Source organism: Perca flavescens, chromosome 7 (genome assembly GCF_004354835.1).
Source record: "Perca flavescens isolate YP-PL-M2 chromosome 7, PFLA_1.0, whole genome shotgun sequence".
In the NCBI taxonomy this organism is placed as follows: Eukaryota; Metazoa; Chordata; class Actinopteri; order Perciformes; family Percidae; genus Perca; species Perca flavescens.
In genome coordinates, this window is record NC_041337.1 from 1,686,805 (window position 1) to 1,705,982 (window position 19,178).

Below are 19,178 nucleotides of genomic sequence, written 5' to 3' on the forward strand. Positions count from 1 at the left end.
CTCTCCTATGGAACCAGCTCCCGATCTGGGTTCGGGGCAGAAACTGTAATCGCTTTCAAGAATGAACTTAAAACTCTTCTATTTGATAAAGCTTATAGTTAGGGAGTGAGGAGTTGCAGTGTTCACCTAACTGGCCCACCTGCTTCTCTTCATAATTGTTAGACTAATAATACATAACAAAGTAGAGGGAGGCAGGCCAGCCAAGCCCGATCCGGCAGGGGAGAGTTCTAAGCCGAAAAAGCTACCTCTCCTTATGACCTGTCTCTCTTAGTTACGCTGTTATAGTTACGCTGTTATAGTTCTAGACTGCCGGGGGACTTCCTTCCTTCCTTTGACACACTGAGCTGCTCTCTCCTCTCCCTTTCTATTACTTTTACTATTACTATTTGTGTGTATCCAGTCCCAGAAATGCTTGTTACTAATCCTAGCTTCTGGGGAGTTTACTCCCGAGTCCTTATGTTTTTTCCCCAGCGTATTTCCTTGGAGAACGTTGGCACCAAGATCCTGGTTCCAGCTGTCGCCGTGGTCCTGCTGCACTCCCTGCCGAGCTCAGCGGTGCCCTGCAATGTCATGCTTCTTCCGGCTGAACCCTGCAGCTTCCCGCTACATCCAGTCACTGTTCCATTATTAATGTGACTATTATTGCCACTGTTCATCACACCCCCAACCGGCCCGTCAGACACCGCCTACCAAGAGCCTGGGTCTGTCCGAGGTTTCTTCCCAAGAGGGAGTTTTTCCTCGCCACTGTCGCACTGCTTGCTCTTGAGGGAATTACTGTAATTGTTGGAATTGTTGGGGCTTTGTAAATTATAGAGTGTGGTCTAGACCTACTCTATCTGTAAAGTGTCTCGAGATAACTCTTGTTATGATTTGATACTATAAATAAAATTGAATTGAATTGAATTGAAAATTGAATTGAACTACAACTGGAAACTGCCAATGCTGACTGCAGTGCAAGTGGAACTTATTTGAGCCCGCCACCAAAGCTGAAATCTCACATTCTGGAACGACTGTCTGAAGAAATTCTTAATTTCAAAGTCTATCCAACTGACAGTGATCTTAATGACGTTGCAGAAGCACTTGTAAAAAAGCATCCTTGTCTGAGAGAGCAAGGATCATTCAATGGCTGTTATGGCTGGAAGATTAGCCTTAAATATAAAAAATGGCCAACTTACGGTCCAAACTGAGAGGCCTAGGATGCCCTGAAGTGACAATAAATTCACTAAAGAACAAGAACCAAGACAAGCGTTTGGCAACGTCGAATGTGAAAAAACCACGAAGGGCAGAAGTCAATTACTGTCCGCAGCATCCAAAAGGAGAAACCACTGAGAGTCTGGAGAAAGAGAGTGCCACACTGCTTTCAGAAATCAAAAAGAGGAACAATGAGCATATCGTGAAGTTGAAAATGGAGAAGACTTTCTCATACAGGAGGCAAGAAATCCTTAAAGGAGAGCCTTTGATTGCAGACTTCAAAAGCAGATGGCCAGCTCTGTTCACTGCTCTCGACCAGTACTCTCCACGCCTGATGGAGATATTTCGAGGCAAAGGTGGAGCAGCTGGAAGGAAAATAAGAAATGTCATGGTGGAGATTTCCAAGGTTTGTATTGAAATGTGTTGATTTATGCTCATACACTTTTTTTATAGTACAATGTTCTTAACAATATTCTACTTAATTAAAAGGTACCATAAATTAAAAAAGTAAACCCATCTAAAAATCTACTAAATTTAAATTGCAATAACAAAATAAAACACTGACCCATATCTAAAAGACTGAGGGAGGTACAAAGTAATTTTTTTTAAAGTGGGGTGTTAAGAGATACTGCACTAGTTATGCCTACTAATAGGTGTTACCTGCAGTAGACAGTGGTCAGCACTCTACCTTTTTTGAAGGATCAGAGATACACAGCTGAGCACGGGGTAGCAACAAAATTATTCTCCTGAATGAAGTCTAGTTAGTTGCCATGTTGTCCCTGTGCTCAGCAGTTTATCTTCTGATTCTGTCCCTGCTTTGTGCTCTGCTTTTGCAAACTGGAATAGTGCTGAGTGCTGTCTATTACGGGTAATACACTGTAAGATAGATATGCAGCAGTGGGGTCTGACTTGTGATTTTTAGCACCTGTAAATGACCCAATACAAAGTATTGTTCAAGCTATAAAGTTATAATTTTTATCCATCCATCCATCCATCTTCGTCCGCTTATCCGGTGTCGGGTCGCGGGGGGAGCAGCTCCAGCAGGGGACCCCAAACTTCCCTTTCCCGAGCAACATTAACCAGCTCCGACTGGGGGATCCCGAGGCGTTCCCAGGCCAGGTTGGAGATATAATCCCTCCACCTAGTCCTGGGTCTTCCCCGAGGCCTCCTCCCAGCTGGACGTGCCTGGAACACCTCCCTAGGGAGGCGCCCAGGGGGCATCCTTACCAGATGCCCGAACCACCTCAACTGGCTCCTTTCGACGCAAAGAGCAGCGGCTCTCCGAGCTCCTCACGGATGACTGAGCTTCTCACCCTATCTCTAAGGGAGACGCCAGCCACCCTCCTGAGGAAACCCATTTCAGCCGCTTGTACCCTGGATCTCGTTCTTTCGGTCATGACCCAGCCTTCATGACCATAGGTGAGGGTAGGAACGAAAACTGACCGGTAGATCGAGAGCTTTGCCTTCTGGCTAAGCTCTCTTTTTTCCACAACGGTGCGATAGATTGAATGCAATACCGCACCCGCTGCGCCGATTCTCCCACCAATCTCCCGCTCCGTTGTCCCCTCACTCGCGAACACAACCCCAAGGTACTTGAACTCCTTCACTTGGGGTAAGGACTCATTCCCTACCTGGAGAAGGCATTCCATCGGTTTCCTGCTGAGAACCATGGCCTCAGATTTAGAGGTGCTGATCCTCATCCCAACCGCTTCACACTCGGTTGCGAACCGATCCAGTGAGTGCTGAAGGTCGCAGGGCCGATGATGCCATCAGGACCACATCATCTGCAAAGAGCAGCGATGAGATCCCCAGCCCACCAAACTGCAACCCCTCCCCACCCCGACTACGCCTCGATATCCTGTCCATAAATACTACAAACAGGATTGGTGACAAAGCGCAGCCCTGGCGGAGGCCAACCCTCACCTGAAACGAGTCCGACTTACTACCGAGAACCCGGACACAGCTCTCGCTTTGGTTGTACAGAGATTGGATGGCCCTGAGAAGAGACCCCCTCACCCCATACTCCCGCAGCACCTCCCACAGTATCTCCCGGGGACCCGGTCATACGACTTCTCCAAATCCACAAAACACATGTAGACCCGGTTGGGCATACTCCCAGGCTCCCTCCAGGATCCTTGCGAGTGAAGAGCTGGTCCGTTGTTCCACGACCAGGACGGAATCCGCATTGTTCCTCCTCAACCCGAGGTTCGACTATTGGCGAACCCTCCTTTCCAGCACCTTGGAGTAGACTTTACCAGGGAGGCTGAGAAGTGTGATACCCCTATAATTGGCACACACCCTCTGGTCCCCCTTTTTAAAAGGGGAACCACCACCCCAGTCTGCCACTCCTTTGGCACCGTCCCAGACTTCCACGCAATGTTGAAAAGGCGTGTCAACCAGGACAGCCCCTCCACACCCAGAGCCTTGAGCATTTCTGGACGGATCTCATCAATCCCCGGGGCTTTGCCACTGTGTAGTTGTTTGACTACATCAGTGACTTCCGCCTGGGAAATCGACGACAATCCCCCATTATCCTCCAGCTCTGCCTCTAACATAGAGGGCGTATTAGTCGGATTCAGGAGTTCCTCAAAGTGCTCCTTCCACCCTCTATTACCTCCTCAGTTGAGGTCAACAGTGTCCCATCCTTACTGTACACAGCTTGGATGGTTCCCCTTCCCCCCTCCTGGGTGGCGAACAGTTTTCCAGAAGCACTTTGGTGCCGACCGAAAGTCCTTCTCCATGTCTTCTCAAACTTCTCCCACACCCGCTGCTTTGCCTCTTTCACGGCAGAGGCTGCAGCCCTTCGGGCCCTTCGGTACCCTGCAACTGCCTCCGGAGTCCTCCGGGATAACATATCCCGGAAAGACTCCTTCTTCAGTCGGACGGCTTCCCTGACCACCGTGTCCACCACGGTGTTCGTGGGTTACCGCCCCTTGAGGCACCTAAGACCCTAAGACCACAGCTCCTCGCCGCAGCTTCAGCAATGGAAACTTTGAACATTGTCCACTCAGGTTCAATGCCCCCAGCCTCCACAGGGATGCACGAAAAGCTCCGCCGGAGGTGTGAGTTGAAAGTCTGTTGGACAGGGGCCTCCTCCAGACGTTCCCAGTTTACCCGCACTACACGTTTGGGCTTACCAGGTCTGTCCAGAGTCTTCCCCCACCCTCTGACCCAACTCACCACCAGATGGTGATCGGTTGACAGCTCTGCCCCTCTCTTCACCCGAGTGTCCAAAACATACGGCCTCAGATCAGATGAAACGATTATGAAATCGATCATTGACCTTCGGCCTAGGGTGCTCTGGTACCAGGTACACTTATGAGCATCCCTATGTTCGAACATGGTGTTCGTTATAGACAATCCATATAATTTTTATAGTGCTTTTATTTTGTGTTGTACTGTAAGTTGGTAAAGACGCTAAGAATGTCAACAGTAAATTGAGCTCTGACATGTAATGGGAGAAGAAAGGAAAGGCGTCAACAGAGAAGTAATAAAAAGCTTAAGAACTACAGTTGGAAGTGGCTACAAGCTCTTAAGTTGGTCTGTGAACCTCATTAGGACCTGAAAAATAAAAATGGCATCAGCCCTGTCTTCTTTTTGACTGGAATGCTACAGCGCAAGTTTGTTCTGTCCATTGTACACTGCAGTAGTTTTATTTATTTATTTTTTCTACTCAAATCTATGAATGTGCTATAAAGTAAAATTACAGATTTTAAAACGTACAAGTACACAAAAGTATTAATTACAGTAACATGACTAAATGTAATTCGTTACTTTATACCTTTGGTGTGCAGCTGCTATTATATTACGTCAGCTGAGATCTTAAAGTAAAGGATAAAATCCCATGGTAAACCTTTTGGGTAGGACTCAAAAAGCACCATGTGTTGCCTTTTTAAAATAATCTCAAAAATAAAGAATATTGCCTAAAAGGAGTTTCCTTTTTTTCTCCTCAGGACGACACAATTCAAACGAGACAAGCATGTGTCCTCAAGTCCTTGTTCATCTTCTTGAACAAAGACCACGAGAAACTTGTGAAGGATTACATGGTGAGTTACGTATGTTTGGCAAATAAGCTGTAAACCAGTTGAAAAGAGCACATATTTACTTGCTTCTAGGGATGTAACAATGCATCGTGAGTCAGTTAAAAAATCTATTTAAATGTGTTAAGATTACAACTGGTTGAGATAAAAGAAAAGAAATTTGCGATGCAACAGCCTAGGGCTTGGCTCTTAACGTCAGTTAACATACAGCAGGTAACCTTAGCTTGCTTAATCAGGGTTAGATGGTCTTTCGTGTGACTGTATTTCAATGGAAAGGATTCCAACACCGGGACATGTAACAGTCTGCGGCTAAAGAGACAGAGGAGACTTGCTGCGCTTTGAGACACCATAGTCAGATTTGGATAAGGGACTTGGTGTTGCATTTGGGTCCTGCTCCGTAACCTTGTGTTGCATTCAATATTAAAAAATACCCTTCTGTTTCTTTTTGTTGTTAAAAAAAGCAAATGAGTGGTGAAAAATATTTCAGTTAATTTTAAATAATGAAAATGTAACCATATGGCCTATTTTTTTTTTATTTAAGATAAAATACTATTTCAGTTGCACTTTTGGTAAGAGGACACATCTCTTGTTTTGCACAATTTAAATAAAAACCGAATGTTTTTTAGTCATTTAATTTCGTTAAAGTAGTGAGAAAATCGTGAACTTTAAATCGTCAATTTGTGAGTTGAGTTACATCCCTACTTGGTATGATAAATTCAGAGGATAAATTAATGGTTTTAAGTTGAGGTATTTAAGGTGCAGTGTGTAACAGGAATTTGCGTTTTTTCAGAACGGACTTGGTATAAATTAATTATAATATTCATAAGTGCTTTAATTATTTAAGTTTGGACTGACCATTTTAATCTATTCTGTGCAGAGCTTAAATTGACATCATAGCTTCAAGCACACATAAAACATTTTACCTATTACATCCCAAAGACCTCGAGGCCAGTGCTTCCATGGAGCAAACTGTGATGGGGGTGTATGTCATACTGAAGGAGGGTGCGGAGCCTGAAGGTAACCCAGAGGACATTGGTGTCCTGATCAAAGGTGTGGAGGTCCTCCGTGAATTAGGAAACGTTGGGGACGCCTGTGCTCTGTTATTTGGACTAATATACTGTCTGAACCTGAGTTACCCAGCAGACCTCAAATGCACTTTCGAAGTGATGCAGAAGATTCATTGAGTAAAGTAGCTCAAAGTGGAAGTCTACTATGCAAATGTTTTTCTTTTCTTTTTTTGACTGTAAAAATGTGAAGTTACCCACCAGAGCTCAAATGCACTTTCCAAGTGATGCAGAAGCTTCTCATGAATCTGGATGGAAAGAGGTTGTTGTCCCAAGCACACTTCCCAAAAAACAAGCTCATGGAGCAAATGTGCTTAAAGTAGAAGTCTACGAGGCAGTTTTTGTTTTCCTAGTTTTCACAAGGACTTTTAGTTTACAAGTTAAACAATCTTTTAGCAGGACTGAGATATTTCTACTTATGTGAAAAACATGTTTGTACTTTTCCAGAAGAAGCGTTAAATTTAGAGATGTTCCGATATAATGTTTCTCTTGCCAATTCCGATACCCAAACTTGAGTATCGGCACATACCGATCCCATACCAGTGTGTTAAAAATGCTTACATTTTATGTTTTAACAGCTTTTATGCCTGTAATGGATGGGATAGTATTGCTTTCATTGTTGTGGCCCAGGTTAAACTTTTTGTGGTCATACACAAACCATGAATGCCATAGAAGTTTCTTTTATGTAGTTTGACAGGGAGTGTAACAGCTTTAAAGTACATTTTCTGTCTTTGCTAAATTACGTATTGGATTGCATTATTAATGCATAAACTCCAGTACTTGCCGATGCCAGGATTTTAGGCACTATTCTGATATTTCTATTGGAAAATCTTGTTACATTATCTGGTAAATTCTTCCCAGTTAGTCAGTAGCCATTTGCTACAATTGGCTGTGTGTGTAATGCAGGCAAAATGTTTTATGAGGTCAATGTTACATTAATAAAAATGTAAAATGCACTGTTAATTTTAACAAGTTGACTTTACTTAAAAAATGTATGGAAACTCATTGCCTTGAAAAAAGTAAGTTCAATAAACTTAGTAATGGAAAGTTAGTGTAGCTTAATTGTTCTGAATAAACTATACTTAATAAACTGATACCTATTAAGTGAAGACAACTAGTTTTTTTTTAAGTAAATTACACTTAATTAGCTCACTTTTTAAGTGAGCACTACTTAATACTACTGACTTGCTTTCTGGTTCAGTTTACAGACTGAAAATGACCAAATACCAGTATACAAGTAGCATATACCTCCATTTAAAAAAAAAAGAAAAAACAACTAAAAGAATGAAATGAGAAGGTTGGTTTAGATGAACCACATAATTTCTTTATTTTTAAAGCATTCACATAGAACACCATATAAAATCTTTAGTAAAACAAGAGTGCTTGGGCTCTGTAGTAAAATAATAGTAATAAAAACATATCAAGCAGATATAAGGTTCCACCATAACACTTGACATCAGGTATTATTAAAACCAAAAGTCAGAACATTTCCTCTTAAAAGTGCACTCCCTGAGTGTTATCTGAAAGACCAACCATGTCATAATAAATCTATAACTTGACAGTCATCTTCAATGTAACATGCTCTGCAATAATAAATTGCATCATCCTTGCCTACTGTATATTTCTGTTTTTCTTTAAAAGGAACACACAGACATATTGGGAATTTAGCTTATTCACCGTAAACCCCAGAGTTCGATAAGTCCATACATACCCTTCTCACCTCCGTGCATGCTGTAAGGCTGTCTGACGGCTCCAGCGGCAGTAGCCCATTACAGAAAATGCAGGTGAATGGTTCCAACAATCCTACTGCTCCAAATTGTGACAAAAATAACGGCAACATGTTCCTATTTACATGTTGTGATTTGTAGAGTCACAGTGTACAAAAAACAACGTAACATGAGACACAGCCATCTTCTAACTGTAAACAAACCGGGAACTATATTCTCAGACAGGCTTGGTGAAAAGCAAATCACTCCACCCAAGTAAAAGAAGTAGCAGAGCTTTGCCTTCTGAGAATATAGTTCCCAGTTTGCTTACGGTTAGAAGATGGCTGTGTCTCATGTTACGTTGTTTTATGTACACACTGTGATCATACAAATCACAACATGTAAATAGGAACATGTTGGTGTTATTTTGTCACTTATTCGGAGCAGTAGGATTACAGGAACCAGTTACCTCCAGGATCTGTGCTGGCCTGGAGCCGTCAGAAAGTGTTACAACACACACAGAGATGAGAAGGGTATGTATCGACTTGTCTAACTCTGGGGGTTACGGTGAATAAGCTAAATTCCCAATAAGTCGCTGTGTTCCATTAAGACTGGGACATTAACTAAGAAGACTAAACAAGGAAAATGCCTGGAGTTGTGTTATTAACAACAAAAGTATGAAAATGACTCTTAATAAAAGACCCAGAAGCGCAGTGTTATTTTAAAGACCCAACCATGTCATAAAACCATAGGACTTAACAGTCACCTTTAACATATTTTTCACAATAATCAAAAAATTGCATTTTACTTGCCTACTTTATATTTAGATTTTTCTTTAAGAAAGAGAGAGAGACTGAGAAGATTAAACAGTGTGTGGCTACCATCAAAAGCAGGCTATTAAGAAATTCCTATTTAGGTACAAAGGTCTCAAATCTCCCCAAAGTTAAGGATTGAAATCCTTTTGAAATTGGATTCATCCAACACGAGTATAGTGGCCAAAAGCTATCTCAGTAGGGCATCGCAGACATAAGGTGTTAACACCAAAAGTATGAAAATGACTCTTATAATAAAAGACTCCGAAGCGCAATCGAGTGTTATTTTAAAGACCCAACCATGTCATAAAACCGTAGAACTTAACAGTCACCTTTAACATAAAAGACAAGAGCACTTATATTTCACAATAATCAAAAAAGTGCATTTTACTTGCCTACTGTATATTTCGATTTTTCTTTAAGAGTAAGGATTTAACTGAGAAGATTAAACAGTGTGTGGCTACCATCAAAAGTAGGCTATTAAGAAATTCCTATTTAGGTACAAAGGTCTCAAATCTCCCAAACCTAAGATGTAATAACCTTGAGGTTGGATTCATCCAACATATCAGTCTGGTGGCTAAAATCTATCTCAGTAGGTCATTTTTCAGACTCAGCAACTTCGGTGGGAGGGTTTTGCTTCCCAATCCCAGCATGGCTGACTGAATGAATCTCAGGGTATTTGACATGCATTTGGGATAATCGAGATGTAAAGCATATGTGAGGCCAAACAGGAGGCAAACAGCCAGGGGCAAGTCTGGAATATTGTCCATCACAATACTTCCCTCAAGGATAATTGCATGGGACCTGGGCTGCAATTCCAACGAGCTTGGACCCGGAAGAGGTTCGCCGTCCATCTCCCCAAGAACAGTGAGCACACCAACAGTCACCGATGCAATGGCCCCATCTGTCACAGTGTGCTGTAAAGAATGCAAAAGAATGTTATTTGTAAGTCTTTGGATTCGTTACTCTACATTTAACTTCAGATGACTGAAATAACTGAAAACAGTAAAAGTTGACCAAAAATAATTATGTACAAAGCCAACTACATGAGTCTGAGAAGTTAAAGAAAAACTCAACTCTCAAAAACTGTCAGATGCAAAAAGAACAAGCAAATTTGGTACAGACCAAATAGCGGATCAGCAGCGAAGGCCAACCTATGAGGGCAAATTAATGTAGGTTAGATTAGCTTTAGTTGGCAGCTTGTCATTCACTCAATGTTGCACCAAATTTGATCATTTTTTGCCCATTGATGTCACCTTGCACAACAGCGCTATGGATTGAAAATGGCTGGACTGTTTTGGGCATCAGCAATGGAACTGTGTTGACCTATGCATCAGCCGTATGTCCGGAAGAGTGGTCGGTAGTTTTTATTTTTTATATTTTAACCCAACACACAACCAAGAAAAAAATAAATAAAATCAACTAGAGACAATTGGCTATCACATTAAGCAGCAGTTCAAAACAGCAATACTGCAGCAATCCCCAAGAGGGGTATTTTGTTGCATTTGGAGAACACAAATAATTCCTGCCATTGTTTTACAACTAGGTCGGTTTTCCTAGGATAATCTATTGTTATTAGCCTGAAAAGCCAGACCCACATCAACATGTAGGTTCTGGGAACTCACCATTGACGGAGCTCAATCCAAGGGGCGGGATAAACGGTTGTCTTTCAAATTACCTCTGCACGTAATAGAATAGCGCTACAACCAGGCAGAGCAACGAAGAAGGTAGCGGAGCTAGTTGATAGATAAAACTCCGAACATATCTTCCTTTTTTAAGAATGATTTCAGTGCCGTTCTTTTCTCAAAGAAAAGCTTAACTCCAAGTCTTCCAGAAGACCGCTGTTCCCAGCAGCAGCCATAAGCCCCGCCCACCAACTCTATACACAATGTGATTGGCCTGACCAAAATTTGGTTTTTCCAGCTCGCAAGTAAATGGAGAGTGCCTAAACCCCCCTGGCTGCAAAATAAATTTGCTGTCACTAGGGTGCGTCTAGATTTCTAGGCTATATTGTTATATGAACTAAAAAAAAAAAAAAATAGTTCATATTGTTATATGAACTAAAAATATACATATTGTTATATGAACTAAACAAAAAGTAGTTCATATTGTTATATTAACTAAAAATATACATATTGTTATATGAACTAAAAAAAAAAAAGTTGGTTGTAACCTAGACTTAGATCTCACCTACGTAATATACGCATCAGGCTAGCTACAAAGCTAACCTGGGGGGGACCTTTGAACCGTTCCTTTGGCCAGTCATAATATCTTTACAGGAGCAATACAACACAAGCTGCTTCTTCACGGGACACCACTGTGCGTGTATACCTCAAATAGTGTGGGGGAAATTTGTGCAGGCAGTGACACACCATTGCTTTTGATGAAGTTGGTTAAAGTCCATTGAGTTATGTGAAGGTTTATGCTGCTTTGCACACTGTGTATATTGAATTATACTTGCACAGTGGTGTCTACCAGGGAACCCAACGTTTTGCATAGCTCTTGTAATGATTTTCTGAGAATGTTAAGAGGCCAAAAGCAAGGTTTAAAAAGGTTTTCCCATAGGTCACCTGGGGGAGATCTAGGTCTACGTTGGATCTTTGCTATGGTTTTTCGCTTCCTGCAACACTCAGTGACTCTTGGAAAACAGACCCAGATGTCTCCTTTAAGTCAGTAAAGTGTAGGTTAGGTTGAATAGGATAGCAAGTGTATATCCTTAAACTATTTTATAAAATGTCCAACCAAGACATTTACGTAAAACACATGGGGAATAAGTGGCAATTTCCAATGTGCATTGCACAAGATAATAGTAAATAAATATCTTGTGTAGATAAATAACCATGAGTAGATATGATAATTTTCTAAACAAATTGAGATCAAGATTTTTTTTTTTTCTTCTTGCAAGTATACTTACAAATGCGGTCCTGTAGAACTCATTGGACTTGTCCCCAAGTAAAAGGGTGCGCTGGGCTATCACATCTGATGTCTAATCAAGACACAAACTAAATATCGTAACAGAACAAAGTTTAAGTCTCCTTGAATTCTACAGGATCCCTCAAAATACCACTTGTCTGCCACTAGGGCTGCAACTAACGATTATTTTAATAATCGATAAATCTGTCGATTAATCGATGAATCGGATAAAAAAACAAAAAAGCATTAATTTACATCAACTCAATACATACTTGTTTTAGTTAATAGTTGTGTAAAGGTAAGTAACCCAAATAGCAGATACAGACAAGACAGACACACACAGACAGACACACAAACACTTATTCATTAAATTATTACCATCATTGTAGTAAGTGCAAGTTAAGATCATTTATACACCACACACTAATATATTTGTCAACAATAACTGATATGGGACAAAGCACATAATATATACATGACAACAGATTGAAAAATGAATGGGCCAAAAAAGGCGGGTGAATAAAACCGTGTCTTTAGTCTTGTAAACTATACCACCCCTGCTTTATTACTGTTATTACCGAGCTAACGCTAGCTTGTCATGCTAGTCAGCTGGATAACGAGTAAACAGCAGCACCAGAAGAGCTACTGGAGGGACGGTACGTTCCTCCCTTCAGACCGGAACAGAAGTAGGATAGTGTAGTGACTTTACCCTGCTGTTGAACTCCCTTCCTCCTCATCAAGGACTCCAACATGTTTACGTTTTAGGTGCTGACTCATCACCGTGGTGCGCCCGTGCCATGCCGTGTCGCTTTTGCTTATCTTGCAATTAACACGTTTCTGATTTATTTAGTGTGAAATCCTCCCACACCTCGGATGACTTGGGTCATACTGATTTCTCTGCCTCCGCCGTGTGTTTCAGAACAACGTTACCGGTTTCTCCGGTCTCTCTCCGTATTTCCTCTACCCCCGCTCTGCTCTTTTTTTCTTTTCTTTCGTTTGTTGAATTAGGGGTATTCACAGTCTCCGCTATATTTATATAGGCGGGCAAACGCATTTTTGTCTCCGTGCATGCGTTGTCTTAGTCCAGGCCTGCCGCTGGTAGCTTAACGTAATGAATGGAATCCTTTGTTGCTGTGAGCATGTTGTGAGTAAAAGTGACCCAACATCAACAACAAAAACAAAACCTAATTACTTCTTGTGGTCTGCATATTCACAACGAGTAAAAATAGCAATGCAGATTAAGGCCGGTTACACACTGGCTGCGTGGCGTGAGCGTGGCGTTTCTGTTGCTTGGCGTTTTCTATGTCTTTGCACACCAGAAACGTGTCTGACACGGCGCTGCTGCTGCTAGCCTTGTCTGGACACATGTATGTTTCCTATTGATAAAATAAAATACCATGTTAAACATAAATATATACTGATTTGATTACAGCAAAGACAATGTCAGCAGTATTGACAGCAAAATAGGCTCCAGAATATTTCGTTCTGTATTGACAGGTGCAATATTAGAAAATATATTTTTTTTAAATTAACAAAAAAAAGGCAACAAAGTATTCCATTCATTACGCTAGCCTATGCTAGCGATGGCGCCGCCGGACTAAGACAATGCATGCACTCAGACAAAAATGCATTTGCCCACCTACATAAATATAGTCTAATATAATCTCACCGTATTCCTTTAACTTTTCCATGAAATTACTGTTGATCTTACAAAATACTGAAATCACCCTTGATAAAATGTGAAGACATTATATAAAATTCCTTACTACAAAGTTGATGTCCTGCATGAGTTCTGTCAACTTCTGCCCAATGGCCCCTTTTCGGTCCTTGAAAAGTTGCAAAGAACGCGGAATGAGCTGGTCCAGCGCCTCAAAGAAATCTCCTTCCAGATTCTTGCTTGCTACTCTGTTGAACTCAGCACAAACCTGAAAAATATGTGGGTTGGGGGAAGCAGGGGAAATGTACATTAAATTTGAGTTTGATCTACTTAATAACATTCAACATGATTGAGCCTGAAATCATTATGATAACAGCATTAATTTATTCTACTTTGAAATAGAATAAGTAGAAGCTTACCTGGCCTTTGGTGAAGAGAGCCGGCCATCGGTCCACCAAGCTCCGTACATCAGGCTCATCTCTGACGATCTCCCTTCGTTGCATCGGGAATGTTTGATCCATTATTTGCAGAATCATGATTCCATTTGGTTTTTTCTTTTTTAATTCTTCAACTAGATTGTTTCTAATTGTTTCGAGGTTTGCTTCAGTTTTTCCTTTGGGCATGTTTGGCAGGTAGTTTGCCTCACCTCTTTTTGGTCTTTTGATATTTTTTGAAGGATGGTCTCCTCCCGGGTTGACTTTGCTTCTCTTACTGCCATTGATAGCAATTTCTTCCAACCCAGCCCTTCTTAATTTAGTACGTAAATTTCCCATCTTAAATTTGAGGCTGCTTTTCCAGCCATACCAGCATGTCTGGGTCCCAGGTTCAGTAAGGCTTGGGTGCTTAGAGATCAAGGCCTTTGCCACATCAGTAAACTGCTCATCTGTAGGGTAAGCCTTGAAGGAATAAATGGCTTCGGAAATTTTTTCAAGGATGTCATGCTTCACGTCGCGTGACGGAACCAGCCGAGTACCATTATTTAAGTAATCAAGATCTGCTTGCCTCAATTTGTGATTCACGTCAACAGAAAAATTTGGAATTGGAAAAATCTGTGGCCATTGTTGTCTTGCATGGTTGAAATGTGATTCTGGTGGCGACAAAGTGTCTGTTTCACTGCCAGACACTGATGTTGACACAGGTGATGTAATGGAGGTTAGATTTAGTGTGACCATGGGGATAATTTTTAGTGTCGCTTTGTTGGACAACTCTGTCATATTAGTTAAGTTACACAAAGTTTGATCAAAATCCTGATCTTCATACTGGATGTGAAAGTCATACTGGAGCTGTAGTTCATCTTTTAGGCGGCTTTTCAGCTCTTCCACATCCTGCGGTCTTTCATTGATTTTAATCTTTCGGATGTCATCTTCATTTATGATGACTCGGAGTAATAATGTTTGAGCCATTCTAATGAGGCTGTAAAAAAAAAGAAGAAAAGTTAGATTTGTTTCCAACATTACTTAGCACAAGATAAACCTTTTAAGTGTAACCAACTGCCTGTCTCTAATGCTGTAGACTGATAGGGGAAAAACGTCATTCAGTTCCCTTAAGTGGGTGACCAAGAAGGTGGATATATGATCGCCACACAGTTCATATGCCCTAAGATGTTCGTTGTACCACGCTTTCATAAGTCTGCAGACAAACACAACGTTAGTGTTGATCACCACAATCTTTGTTATCATTCTGAAATCTGGGAGCCCAGAACAAGAACCAACAGAAACCACCATGTCTGCACTGTACTTAACGCTGTCTACGCATACAGAAGACGCCACAAGGACTGTGCTTTGCCGGTCATTCATTTCATAGAGTGAGTTCTGGACATTTTCTGGAAATGAAGACACCATCACAGACTTCACTTTGGTAAGTTCGATGGATGGCTTAAAAAAGGAGGTTGCAGCTAGATGGAATGATATCATTTTCTGATGCCTTACAGCTAAAGAGAGGGCTATGTTCTTGAAATTGTTGGTGTGACGGACCGCTTTTTTGAAAAATTTGTGTTTCCCCTCAAAGCGCATCGTCCACACATGAGACAGAGGTCCAAACATTTTAATGAGCTCAGGGTAATGTTCTACATAGTGGTGCTTAGGTCGTAGTTTTTTGTCAGGGAACACTCTTTGAAATGCACCTCTGTGTTCTGAAATTTTGCACTGCAGAAAGTACACAGACTCCTCTGTGAATCCTATGGACATTGACAACTCCACTACATCTTTTAAGTGCATCAACACTTCCCAAGTCTCATCACTCTCTGGGATGAGATGGCCTATCAAGAGAGGTAGCAGTCGAAGAAGTGCCCAATTTTCGTGGCCATTTCCCCCAATTGTGCCCTTTGAGGCAAATGTTTTGCCGATGACCTGAGGCTGATTCGTTTTGTCAGAAAACGAATAAGGAAACTGTTTGATGGCCATATTCAAATTAAGAAGTGAGAAGTATCCTTTTGCTATCAATGCCTTTAAACACAAGGCCAATTCAAAAGGAACAATGCCCTCCAAGAGATCATGCAAAAGGTCCGGTGAGAAACCATTAATAACATGAAAGTATTCTAAGCTATCACTCAACAAGCAGCTTCTTTTTACACCATACTCTGGAGCCATGGTTTCATCCTTCAATACCTCTTGCACCTGATGATCATGGTTTTCTTTTGTCCTTTGTTGGAATGCACCTGACTGCACTTCTGTGTGTTGTATTCCTTCCCGTGTGGCCATACAGAAACGACACATGTGACTAAATGTGAAGCTTTCAAAGAATCCTCCCAACGAGTGAGCAGCAAGATTGTCTGCAGCAACAAATGATACAGTGCCTCTAACGCTAGCTCCTAACTGCTCGACGTACACACCTTGACGCTCAAGAGAGACAACATCCTTAACAAGACAGCGAAGAAGTTCATCATAGCCATATTCCTTGATGGAGTCAACCTTGCAAAGCACTGCAAGCTGAATGACATGAAGTGTGGAGCGATATTTTGGGTGGAGATTGCCAAGCACCCAGTAGATGGCACATAGCTTGTGCTTCTTTCTAGATGACCCCAAAGGGTTTGACATTTCAAAATCATCAATGTACAAGAAAAGCGAAATTCTGAACTCTTCCTCAGAGAAAAGAGAATTCTCTTTGAAAAGGGAACCGTCCCTGTGAGACCTGTATCCCTGTGACACATGTGTCTCTGCTGCCATGGCCTTATCTAACACATCTCCATTGTTAAGCAATGTCTGGAGCATTTTGAGAATGGGAACATACACAAATGTCTGCTTGTTTTTTAGAAGAAGCTCCTCAGGCATTACTACAGAGAATTCCCTTAAAATGAATGATGCACGGTTGCTAACAGTTGAGAGTGAACCTCCAGTAGAAGTGACTTTGAGAAATACATTACTCTCAGTAACTGCTCTCACTATCTTACTCACTAAAGTCTCATCAACATCTCCAAAATGCTGCTGCAGTACTCTTTGAACTGAGGATCGCAACAAGTGCTGTGACAGCAAATACATTTGGTTGATCTGCTCTATCACATCTTGCAAGGCATTTTCAGTGACATTGAGAATTGCTGACATTTTCAGAAATAGAGCAGCTATATTATGTTCTAACTGTCTTTCCAAGTCACCCACATCTTCATCAACCTCAGAAACATCTAACTCAATATCAGTTTCAGTTGCATCGTTTACAAGTTGAACATCCAAATTACCAGCCGGTTCGGAAAGTACACTGTCTCTAATCTCAGAAACGATTTCAGGTTTGAATGGCCTCTCATGTTGATGCTCTTTGCTTTTGTGCGCATTAAAGGTGGAATAAACATTGCTCCTGAAGTTACAGTCTTGATATGGACAAACAACTATTTGCTTTAACTTCAGATGTCTTCGCAAATGTGTGAAAAATTCATTCTCATTGCAAGGCTCCATAAAATCACACAGCTGACAGTGAAATACAGTTTGACCTACTCTCCCTGGATCTTTCTGAGTGTGCCATTTTGCTAAATGTACCTTGAGTGAATTGAAAGTTTTAAAAGTGCAAAGACATTCCCTATGAAGGCACGGGAAAGCGGATCGAGCGTGGGACCCATGTTTCAGGCGATAATGCTTTAGCAAATAGCCTCTCTTATCAGCACTAAAAGTTCAGTACTTACAGGTCCACTGCATTCAGGGATTTGGTCTGCTTGACAAAATCTAGACAGGAAAGAAGAAATTATAATTTTAGCACCAAGCTCAATGAAATTAACTCAATTATAATAGAAATAGTAAACATTTGCCCAATCTAATGCTTTTGCTTGGACAAAATAAGTTGTGTGGATATAAAATAACACTAAATCAAATAATTTGAAAGCATTTCCTGTTCCCTGATTAAATAGCTAGAACTAATGACCAAGCTGTAATAATTCCGGTTGAAACATGCTAGCTGACACGGAGGACGAACAAACAAATCATGATTCATTCCCTGTTTAGCTGCTATACATGCAGACGTGAAACCAGAGTTTTCCTAAGGCCGGTTAAGGCGCCGCGCGAGCGTGTCAGCTGCGTGGCGTCCGTTTATATTTTGGCTCCCATGTTAACAGGTTAGAGCTTACTGCCTGCTCAAGCCGCGCCATAAACGCGTGCCTGCTAGAAATAGGACCAACGCCTATTTTTCACGCCACAGGCAAGCTGTTGGAAGCTTCCAGGCAACAAAGAAAATGAAAAGATGTTTATATGTCATTTAGGCACGAATACATATTAATAAATTACATGTTGATGTTTGAAAGTATCTAGGTTTTCATATAAATTGAATTAAAAAAAGATTTTCTAACATTGCACCTGTCAATCCAGAAGGAAATATTCTGTACCTATTTTGCCGTCAATACTGCCGACGTTTTGTTTGCTGTAATCAAATCAGTATATATTTATGTTTAACATGGTATTTCATTTTATCAATGGGAAACATACATTGTGTCCAGACAAGGCTAGCAGCAGCGCCGTGTCGGATACGTTTCTGGTGTGGAAAGACAGAAAAATCCACGCAACAGAAACTCCACGCTCACGCCATGCAGGCAGTGTGTAACCAGCCTAAATTTCCACTTTTGGCTGGAGTTTTTAGAAATTATCGTTTTCAGTGATAAAACCTGCAAGTGAAAGGCCAAATGGGCCAATGGAAATATAAGCGTTTTTATTTCCGTTTGTGAATGGGTCGGAATGCTTTGCTAAAACAATTAGCCCACGCGTGGCTTAGCTACCTTAAACTGGTAATGCATACTAGCTGCTAGCCTGATACAGACTGTGCAGATCAGATTATTGTCTTCCAAAAATATAAGGAGCAAGTTAAAAAATACGAGACATTTTTATGTAACACAATTTTAAACTTACGCATGAGCCACGTCCGAAAAGGGTGTATACTCTTTAATATAATTTAGTGGTTCTAACAGACATGATTGTTAGCAACGAACGTTGGGCTAGCTTAGATAGCTAGCTATATGCTAGGCTATTATACTTAACATAAGGCACAAGTCACATAGACATTGACATATGCTGAACAAAAGTAAAACTAGCGTTGAATGAATATACATCAAGAAAGCAAATCTATTTCAAACTTTTACTCACCAAATGAACCTGTAAAGTACTCCAGCGATGTCCGTGTGTGTTTCGTCGTGTCTCCGTCGCTTCGTGTGCTGCCTCCCTGCACGATCCGACAAGCGCATACGCAAGACGTACCGAGAGGCTTCTGCGCATGGCCATGTGTTGGACTAGTGTTTTGTGAGTGACCTGAACTTTAAATGACTCAGTTTGTTTTCATTTTTGCTCTATACTCAGATAAGGCGAGTGTTCTCATCAGATTGGTCAAAA

The 19,178-nt window shown here is 41.3% G+C and overlaps 2 protein-coding genes across 3 annotated transcripts in view; one reads left to right on the forward strand and one right to left on the reverse strand.

The window, feature by feature from the left end:
* The window catches only part of LOC114559231 (zinc finger protein 709-like), a 196,203-nt gene that overhangs the window by 111,552 nt on the left and 65,473 nt on the right, over positions 1-19,178 (forward strand). The window lies entirely within an intron of this gene.
* Positions 8,563-17,975, reverse strand: LOC114559221 (uncharacterized). Of its 2 annotated transcripts, none has more exons than XR_003693036.1 (3): positions 13,803-17,975; positions 13,493-13,651; positions 8,563-9,730 (listed from the first exon to the last, which is right to left on the reverse strand). XR_003693036.1 is itself a non-coding variant. In XM_028583777.1 (3 exons), exons 1-3 carry the CDS (start codon positions 14,835-14,837, stop codon positions 9,398-9,400), a joined length of 1,527 nt encoding a protein of 508 aa, XP_028439578.1. In that variant the 5' UTR covers positions 14,838-16,966; the 3' UTR covers positions 8,563-9,397. The 2 variants fall into 2 exon arrangements, 1 of the variants encoding a protein (XP_028439578.1); XM_028583777.1 differs by having other exon boundaries at positions 13,803-16,966.

Excerpts from the sequence above, each read along its gene's own strand:
- LOC114559221 (XM_028583777.1), bottom strand. The coding sequence starts at position 14,837 with ATGTTGGAAACAAATCTAACTTTTCTTCTTTTTTTTTACAGCCTCATT. Across the intron at positions 13,652-13,802 it reads CTCTCTTCACCAAAGGCCAG|GTTTGTGCTGAGTTCAACAG; the intron begins GTAAGCTTCTAC and ends CATATTTTTCAG. Across the intron at positions 9,731-13,492 it reads TGCAGGACATCAACTTTGTA|CACACTGTGACAGATGGGGC; the intron begins GTAAGGAATTTT and ends CATTCTTTACAG.